General features: G+C 36.5%; 2 protein-coding genes across 2 annotated transcripts; both read right to left on the minus strand.

Annotated features, from left to right (window-relative positions):
- Positions 1–2,375: 2,375 nt before the first annotated feature.
- LOC137723421 (PHD finger-like domain-containing protein 5A) lies at positions 2,376–4,247 on the minus strand. The gene is made up of 2 exons (XM_068462614.2): positions 4,115–4,247; positions 2,376–3,039 (listed from the first exon to the last, which is right to left on the minus strand). The coding sequence occupies exon 2, from the start codon at positions 3,033–3,035 to the stop codon at positions 2,703–2,705; it is 333 nt and encodes a 110-aa protein (XP_068318715.1). The 5' UTR covers positions 3,036–3,039; positions 4,115–4,247; the 3' UTR covers positions 2,376–2,702.
- Positions 4,248–5,759: 1,512 nt separating this feature from the next.
- On the minus strand, positions 5,760–9,271 carry LOC137721700 (uncharacterized). Its single transcript, XM_068460726.2, has 2 exons — positions 6,553–9,271; positions 5,760–6,354 (listed from the first exon to the last, which is right to left on the minus strand). Exons 1-2 carry the CDS (start codon positions 9,266–9,268, stop codon positions 5,945–5,947), a joined length of 3,126 nt encoding a protein of 1,041 aa, XP_068316827.1. The 5' UTR covers positions 9,269–9,271; the 3' UTR covers positions 5,760–5,944.
- Between the last annotated feature and the right edge of the window lie 799 nt (positions 9,272–10,070).

Below are 10,070 nucleotides of genomic sequence, written 5' to 3' on the forward strand. Positions count from 1 at the left end.
TTGAGGGGGAGTGTTAGAAAGTGAATGTAATTAGATAGGAAGGAATTGTATGATTGATTTGTATTTGATACTTTCCATTGATGTATTCTTGTTGTACAAGGAAAGCTATTGTATATATTTTGTATTCTATCAATGAAAGGATTATTCTGGCCAAATACGTTTTCTACAGAGCCGAGTGGCAGACTGAATCACCAACCGCAGGCCAAGCCACAAACTTGGGTGATCTGGAAAGCTCTTTCCAAAAATTGGTCCACGCAAAATGGCGCTCCAAATTAATTGCAAACCCCCACAAAGAGGGCAGCACAGCATACGAATATCGCACCTGCGACAAAAATTACAGATGACAGTAGATTCAAATGAAGTGAATGGTAGAGGCACATTATCACCCTAGCAAAAGATGTAAATCAAATGACTCTGTGTGCAGATCAAAAACTGATATCAGACATCCAGAGAACAGAACATCATTCAGGACAAAGTTGAGTTTGAACATCATTCAGAACAAATCCCCATGTTACCTTCATTTAGAACAAAAAATTTACAAAACTAAAGTTGGGTTCTTCATATTCTCCATTGGGTATCGAAAGTCATGTGGAAAACCAAACCAACATCCAATTTAGTACACACCTAAGAAAAACATAAGCAAGAAACAAAACAATGAAAGATCATAGAAGGTTCAGCAACACTAAACTAAATTACAGTTGGATTTAAAGATGCATACTCAAGCAGCTCCTTGTTGCTTTCAGATATGGCCAGGTCTTCTTCCTTGAGATTTAAGGATACCTTTATGCCATCTCCGTCTCGTGAATCTATCAACACAATTAGATTCTTGAGGCGGGGCTGCCCGGATGACGGGGCAATACGTCTCAAGGCGGCAAAGTGGAGGGATTGTGCGAAACCAAGTCATAGTTATTGCCAAGTCATCGTTTTGGGTTTGGGGAGTGGGGAGGGTTAAACCCTCGGGGGAGAGTGTCTGTCTCAATAGGCAATGTTTTACATTGATTAAACGGGGCAGTTTTTTATTTAAATGATTAAAGAGGGCGAGAAAGTTCGAAACTATTACAATAATGAGTAGACAAAGTCTTAAACTCATAATGCATAGGAGGTTGGTGGCAAGTGGGTGGCGAGTACAAAAATGAGCGAAGGTCGGTTTGGTAGATCGGCTTATACATGACTATTTCGACTAAAAAGGGAACTAGTGTTCTGGTTGTTGTAATTTAGGGCATGTATAGAGGGAGAGGAACTTTCGGTGTTCCATATTCTGTCTTCAAGTCTTGTATAGAGGAGAGAAACTTATCCACAGCGAGATGCACATATGATGTTATGATGAAACAATCACACATCTTTATGTGTCTTATCTCTTCGACATGACAGTATACGAATTTGAGGTAGCATTTATGTTGCATGAAAAATTTTTTGGTACCACGATAGTTTACGTCTAAGCAGAGGGGATAATCTACTCTAAGATGAAAGGCTGAGTTAGGTCATTCAATAGATCAGTCACTTACTAGGTATCAAACTAAACCACAGTTCCAAGTGATTGTGAATTGCAGTGAAGTTGAAGGGAAGATGACAAATTTTCCTCGACTTTTACTGATGACAGAATTTGGCTGCCATGAGATATATTCAGCAACAAGCTGCTGCTGAATTGACATTTTTGTTAAAATTGGTTCATGACTTGTTCCAGTTGTGGAAGTGATGATCTTTTGGGATGCTGGTGTTGCCAATTGGCAATTTTGATCAGCCAATGATTGTACAGGGGACTGCTACGTAGCATGGGACATAAAATTTGGTTGTCCTTATCACCTCAACAAGTCTCTCTAATTTTTTTATTTTTTATTTTATTTTATTTTACATAAAACGTGAAAACCAATGATGTTTGATATCACGACCAACAATACAACTATTTCTTCATTATTTATCCTCCTTTGTAAATTTACGAGTGCATCAATTTACTGTACACATCAGAATGATTCGTATTTTACCATAAACGTAATATACATATACGTACATATTGAAATACACGGTTTATCAATAACCGTATAAAGCTTGATCGAAATCTGAATGGTTGGTATCGAAATCTGTATGGTTGGATCATCTACCAAAGGTGTTCACCTGCAGAGCATAAGTTTCGGATCGCATTGTATACCGAGGTTTTTTTCTTTTGACAACCATAACCTATGGGAAGGGGATCGAATTCTGAAGCAAATGGTCGGACAAGACAATATCTGGCCAAAATCACTACACCGAACGAATTCAATTGAGATTTTGAAGGATTTTGAAAGAGTATGGCATTGACATACTGAACCATTAACCAACAAGCAATCTTTAGCAGAATCCCTTGGCAATGTCAGTAGAAGATAAAAGGAAATGCCAAGTTGAGATAATGAACATATAATCGCATATTTAAAATTGGATTAACAAAGCTCCAAGTACAATGAGGACTTCAAACATCCATAGATGGATGCCACAGACAAACTACAAAGATTACGAGGGAGAATTACTGAAGTCATAAATTACTCTGCTAGACTAGCCACAGAATTAGAGTTGGTTGGAAACATATCGAACAAGAAAATACAACAGTCAAAACATATCGAATAAGCAAGCTTTCTAAGAAAAACACCTGATTGTAATATAGCCTAAGCCTCAATGATGAACACAACAAAATGATTTCCGGAAGCTAATCGAAACTTGACCTACTAAGATCATCTTTTCTTGAAACCATACTTTTTCCGTTCATAGAACAGATCCGTTTTGGCACTTCCCAGATTCACAATTTTCGGACAGCCATCTCTATCTTTCTCCTGCTGAGTACACTCTTTGCAGTAATAAGCATCAGAAATTCCAACCCCTCCACAGATAACACACCTTCCCTGGAAAGATCCATAGTTGCACTCATCGCAAACCCGAACAAGCGTGCAAGGACGCACATAAGAGTCACAAATTACACACTTACCGTCACACTTCTCACACAACCTTCCAATAGCTATTCCAGGTTGCTTCCGGCACATAATCAGGTCAGGATGATGCTTCGCCATGTTCCTGCAACAACAGGGTAAAGTAAGATGCTGTCCAACAGATAGAATAGCGCCAAATTGCAGTACAAACAGAATCCAAACAATAAAAAACAGAAAGAAGAGATAAAAGAGCAATCTAATTGAAGTTGGAAACTTGGAGCGAAGATAATTGAGTCCTATGGCAAGAAACCCAAGAGGAAACTCTGATATCTGAGAATATATTGATAAAATCTGAATACATTCTTAGCCTATTTAGACTAGTGGACAGCAACCTAGAATTCCCAATCCTTGTTTCTAAGAAATCCTTATTCTACTAGGAACTACCAAATTAATCCTATTCCTACTACTTAATAAATCCTAATCCTATAAATATAGGCTACACAAAACATAAAGGAAACATGAAATACTCCCAAATTAACAAGAACCCTAGCCAGCTATGTAGTTATCAGACTCACTTAGCTTTCGAGAGCCCCTTAAATGTTCCTGCATCAATTGATAACACTACTACAAATTCAAAAATTTCAAGACTAACCCAATATGCAAATCTGCATAATTTCAACACTTTCATGCCAAATTGCAGGGTGTTTATATTCACAAATCATGAAACTTACGCCAAATCGATCAGCTACGAGTATTTGCAAACTCATTTACTACTACGCACAAAAATAATAAAAGTGGTTTACTTTTTTAACAATTCATCAAGAGTACGAACTAACAAAGAATGTAAATTCAAGAAAATGTGTAATTTCATCTTCAATGAAAAGCAGTTCATTGAACCATAAGTACAAAAACAGAAAAACCCACAAAAATCCAACTTTTTTTTTTCCTTTTTTAATTTCTAATTACTCTTTCAACTTCTGGGCGCTAGCGATATTGCCTGATTCCAATCACAGAAAACAAATTTTGGGATTTAAAAAGGCTGTGTAAATAGATGAAACGATTTATGAATTGCACAGAAAAGGAACCCTAAAACAGGTAATCGAATGCGCATTCCGCTAGAAATTTGAATTTCAGATGGAAAAAATTCAAAAGTAAGCAGCAGTTTCTACATACGCGAAAGCTAGATAAGAAGAACGAGTAGCTAAAGGACCAATGCTTACCGAAGATAGCTGGAGAGAACTCAGATCAAGGGCTGCTACTGTATGAGAGATGAGAGCACAAATGGGGGGACTGGCGCGATTGGGGAAGTAAGGCTCTGCCGACGGAGAGAATCGAATAGGGCTAATGTTTTCCTTTCTTTTAAGTTTCAATTAAAAATTGGGTAATTACATAATAACCCCTCATGTTTGAGGTCTATTACAACCTCATAGAATATCTTTAAATATTTCACTTTTATACCTCACCTACTATTTTAAGTTTCAATTAAAAATTCATACAACAATTTCAATTTTTTTCTTACTTATTATTGGGTAGATGATTTTCGCCTAGCTTGAGTTTTCACTCTTTTTAATTTTGACAGCCAAATTTATAAATCAAACAAAAATTAAGAAGTGTTCATGTTCATAACTTCATTTTTATCAAAATGGTTTTATGTAATTTAATAAAAACACATAATGAATAAATATAAATAATAATGACAAAAACATGAGAGCGGTGGTGATAGTGTCATACATGACTTTAGTTTGGTTGCAGTAAATGTATCGTAAATAAGTTAAAGTTTAATGTTATCGACAATCATTTCTTCATAAAATTTGTAACTGTCCTTATGATTAAAAAAAAGTTCATTAGATAATTTTGGATAAAAATAAGTTTGTGAGGCTTTTTTCACTAGTCTTAAAAAAAATTTATTTTTATGGTAGGAGGGTAAATTGGCACGTTTCGATAGGACTCAAAAACTAAACGTTTCGGTCGGACTCAAAAACTAAAATGAAAGTTGTAAAAATAGAAAGAAGGTCAAAAGTTAAGCGGTATAGAATGTAAAAAATACGCATGTGTATAACCTTACTAAAATAAAACTTGGAAATTTTGGGCATTTTTAAAAATTTTAATATTTATTTAATCAATAATGTGGGTAAAATGTGTGAATTTATATGTATTATTAAAAAACATGTGAAAATAACATGTTTTAAACTTGAAAAATAGGTATCGTACGTTGGAGTTTTAAAAAACATACAATTTAACAAATCATTAATACGTGTACGGAAAACAAAACTTGTTAAAATACATACGTACATATATAATAAAGATATTATGCGCAAATTTACAAACTGTGAAGTTAAGTGACTGATAAAAATTTTGAGAATTCGTTCTTTTCTAATAAAACATATTGTAAGAAATGTTAGCAATTTTCATATTAAATTTAATGTTTTGTTTTGTTTTATACAAGCAATTTTATGGAGTGGATAATCGATCCTAGGATTTCACCTATAACGGAAAAATGCTCCTAACTTATGCCCCATTCACTCCAAACCCTTTGCACTAAACCTTAACGTTCAGCTCACACCATCACTCAACTTTCTGCTTCTCTTTTACAAGTGAAAATTTGTTTTATCTTTTCACTTATAAATATGGCAAAATAACATTTTTAGATCACCAATAACAACAAATCTCGAGATTAAAGTAAAATGGAACTAGCAATTTTGTTACTATCCACCTTCTCTCTCACACTACTAAGACCATTTGCAATTTCTACTTTTTGCATACTTTTTGCAGAAGTTAGCCATTCAACAAAGAACATAAAAAAAATTATCCAACAAAAATCGCTAATCATTAAAATTCTGAAAAGCACCACACAAATTAAAATCCGAAAGCTTCAAGTCATATAAGTAAACACACCACAAACATCAACGAGACAAAATTCAAAGCGATAGCAAGAGAAAGAAAGCAAAAATAGAAAGAAAATTTTGGTGAGTAGAGAGTGGAAAATATAATTAATGAATGATCATGTCCTTTCTCCTTTGAGCAGCATACTTTGTCCTTCTCAAGTCTTTTTAAACATTGAGGTACGAGTCTCTGATTGCGCTCATTTTTCTAACAACATCGTCCATTGGCATCCGCTCCCTCGGTGACATTGCACAGCAAGAGAGTCCTATATGCATCATTGAAACCAAGCATTCCTTTAATTTCTTTGCTTTCACCGGGCCACAATTGTTACGTCTAGATGGAGTTTGTTCTCGCACTGTGTCATCGCTGTCATCACCATCTGCTTCGAGGTCGAGGATAATTGAATGGTCAACAATGTCCATGACATGGCCAGGCAAAGCCATGGCTACGAATTGGTAAATGCCTCCGTCTTTGAACATGTCATCGGTAGGTCTTTTACCTATGAACATTTCCAACAATAGTATCCCATAGCTGTAAACATCTCCAAGTATGGAAACTTGGCCTCCTGTGCCGTACTCTACCAGGACATACATACAATATGTCAAATGCAATGGACTATTAGAACAATATCTTCTTTGGATTTATATGTTACTTATTTACCAAGAAAAAACAAGAAGCAGTAATGTATTTTTCATAAATAGAGATTAATTAGTTGGTTTTTAGTAATAATTTACTAAAAACATAAAAAGGAAATTAGAATGATAGAAACTCATACCTGGAGGAATGTAGCCTATAGAACCCTTTAGCTGAGATGACATTGTTTGACTAAATGAGGGATCATTTGATGTTTCGTATAGGAACCTTGCTAAACCAAAATCCCCAACATGGGCTACCATATCTTTATCAAGAAGTACGTTGCTCGGCTTTAGATCACAATGAACAATGGCTGTTTCCCAATGGTGGTGGAGACAATCTAACGCAGAAGCAACATCAATGGCAATGTTCAATCTTTGCATAAAACTCATTCTTTTACTTACAGATTCCTCCTCATATCTTGGATACAACATTGAGTCTAGACTTCCATTTTTCATGAACTCGAAAACTAGACTTTTGAAGTCCTGGCCCTGATTATCAATGCTTGAGCATGTAGTTATGATCTTGAGAAGATTACGATGCCTTATACTCCTTAAAACTTTGCATTCATCTATGAAACTCTTGGAGGCTCCTTGTTGTTGAAGGTTGAATACCTTAACAGCAACTGCTGTTCCATCACTAGGAATTATCCCTTTATAAACAGAACCAAAACTTCCTGAACCAATCAGATTATCTACAGAGAATCCATTAGTTGATTCAAAGAGTTGTGAGTAGGAGACACCTGATTTCCAATCCTTATAAGAACGTGAAGTTATGAGTCTATCTCTTGACTTTTTCAGCATTGAACAAGCACCAAAGAGGCATGATAGAGCAATTATGATTGCAAGTGCACAGGCTATAGGGATGACTACTTTTGGGGAAAATAGTCCTCGAGATGAATGGTGCTTTTTTGGGTGGCATGAAGGTAAATAGAATTGTGGGATGCCACCACAAAGCCTATGATTTCCAACAACAAAGACACCACTGGTTTTTGCAAAAATACCTTTTTTAGGCAACTCACCCTCAAAATCATTATACGAAAGATTGAGATACTTGAGAGCACCAAGCTCGCCTATGAACTCAGGAATCTGCCCAGACAAGTTGTTGCTTGAAATATCAAGTCTTTCCAAGCCTTTTAAATCTTTAAGAGATTGAGAAATTGTTCCTTCAAACTTATTACCTTGCAAATACAAGCGCTCCAAACTAGTACAACTGCCAAGGTTGCTCGGGATTTCACCTGATAAATTGTTTCTTAATACATATAGCTCTGTGAGATGCACTAAATCACCCACTTGAAAGGGCAGCGAACCAGTTAAATAATTGTCAGACAGGTCTAAAGAAACTGAAAGGGTTGAAAGCTCCATAAGGGTTTTAGGTATGGTGCCCGTAAGGTTGTTACTTGAAATGTTAAGATCTAAAATGTTTCGGTAGTTTCCTAGACTTGGAGGTATGTTACCCTCAAACCTGTTGAACTCCATGTGGAGGTTTAACAATGAAGTCATGTTACCAAGGGAAGACGGGATTGACCCAGAAAATTCGTTACTACCCAAAGACAGTTTCTCTAACTTCTCTAGCTTCCCAATTTCATGCGGGACACTACCGTCCAAATGGTTATTTTCTAAGTTTAGAGCGGTCAAGTTTATAAGGTTTCCAATGCCGTTAGGGAGGCTTCCATGTATAAAATTTCCCCCCAGTGTGAGATACTTAAGTTGGGTCGAAAGGTTGGCTATGGATCCCGGGATTGCTCCTCCAAAATTATTACCGCTAAGTGCCAAAACCTCCAAACTAGTGCAATTAGCCAAGAAACTGAGAAAACTCAAGTCACCAACTTTTCTATTTCCTAATTGATTGAATTCCATGGTTAGCTTCAATAAGCTTTGCAAGCTTCCTACACTTTCACCAGGGACTGTCCCAGATAGGCCATTTCCAGAAAATTCAAGAATCTGAAGTCTAGAAGCATTTGACAATGATATAGGAATATTTCCTGTGAATTTGTTCTCATTGCAGTAAAATTCTGCGAGATCAGGAAGCATAGTGCCGAGATTTGGTGGTAGCTCTCCATGCAACTGGTTGACAGCAACACTGAAAATTTGTATGGAAGAAACATTATAGATTGAAGAAGGGACCATACCAGACAAATTATTCAGCTCAACTATGAATTCCACCAAGCCTGTTATATGCCCCAGCTCATTTGGTATGCTTCCTTGCAAATTGTTGCTCCCAAGATAAAGGAACCGCAAAGAAGAAAAGTTTCCTATCCACGGTGGGATGGTTTCAATGAGACTGTTACCATAAAGCAACAGACATTTTAAATTCAACAATGAACTAAGTTGGTTGGGGATGGACCCCATAATCCGATTGTCTTGTAGATCAAGCACTTTTAATTGTGTGCATTGTGACAAATTAGTTGGAATTACCCCACGGAAGGAATTATAAGAAAGGTTGAGATATTGTAGGCTTTGTAGACGACCCATTTCTGGAGGAATTTCCCCATGAAAGTTGTTGGCACCCAAATTGATTCCAGTAAGATAAGTAAGATTTCCAACGGAAGGTGGAATGGAGCCTACCAACTTTTGAGATTCCAGGTTCAACATCAAGACTCTTTTGGTGGAACGGTGGCAAGAAACCCCAACCCAGCTGCAGAAATGGATGGAATGATTCCACGAGCTCATGACATCCAAAGGATCTGAAGTTATTCTTTTCTTGAAGTCTAGCAGAGCCAAGCGATCACATTCATTTCCAAGCAGAGTAAGGCTACGAAGTGCTGTAGATTCGAGGCAGGTGCTCATCCATAAAAGAAAGAACGCATGCAGGAATTTGAACAAAACCAGCTTACAGTTGGTACATGAATGGTCCATCGTTGTTCTAAGACAGAGAGCAAAACAAGTTAATTAACGAAGTTGAATTTGCATAAATGCATAAAAGAAAAGAAATGCTATCGCATAGAAGAAACGCTTGATTCAATATGTTTACAAAAAAATGAGATGGCAACTGTAAGGACAAAGCAAGAATAATAGAGCTCCACCCTGCCGTACATCTTACGAGGAATGGAGGAGATTTTTCAAATGGGGGGGGAACCTTGTCAATTCTTAATTAATCTTTTGGCCACACAAGAGTCAGTCACAAGTAACATTTAGAAGGAAAAGTTTAAAGAAAATTTGGATTATTAACTAGACTTGGAAGAAAAAATTTAATTTAAACTAAAATTGAAATACTGTTCATAAGTGCAATGTTTTTCAAATTTTGGCCCTCGCTTAGTTTATGTTACCACGCCTCTGATCGTCGTTCTCTTTCTCTCTTTCTCTCGACATCCCCCTACCCACGAACCCAGAAACACCTCAAACAACCACCATTCTCATCCTTTCGACCTCACAAACTGAAGTCCATACCCAATCTCACTCCCTAGGTCAGATTTATCCCTTGAATGTACCATTTGTTGTGATTTTATCCCTAAAACTCATGAGTTTTCCGACGTTTTTGCAACGATTTCGGCGAAGGCTGGCGTCGACTTGGTCTCAAACGATTTCTCAGCACCTCAGGTATGAAGATCTACTTCAAATTTATGATCAATATAATTGGGTCTTAGTAAATTTTTCATCATTTTGTAGATTTTTTTTTTCCTCTTAACTTTATGGGTTTTGGAGAATGTTTCGTTAAATT

Source organism: Pyrus communis, chromosome 4 (assembly GCF_041283825.1).
Source record: "Pyrus communis isolate YQ-2024b chromosome 4, ASM4128382v1, whole genome shotgun sequence".
Lineage (NCBI taxonomy): Eukaryota > Viridiplantae > Streptophyta > Magnoliopsida > Rosales > Rosaceae > Pyrus > Pyrus communis.

Coding starts and splice junctions, on each gene's coding strand:
- LOC137723421 (XM_068462614.2), bottom strand. CDS start 3,035: ATGGCGAAGCATCATCCTGACCTGATTATGTGCCGGAAGCAACCTGGA.
- LOC137721700 (XM_068460726.2), bottom strand. CDS start 9,268: ATGGACCATTCATGTACCAACTGTAAGCTGGTTTTGTTCAAATTCCTG. Junction 6,355..6,552: donor TATAGGCTACATTCCTCCAG/GTATGAGTTTCT, acceptor ATGTCCTGGTAG/AGTACGGCACAGGAGGCCAA.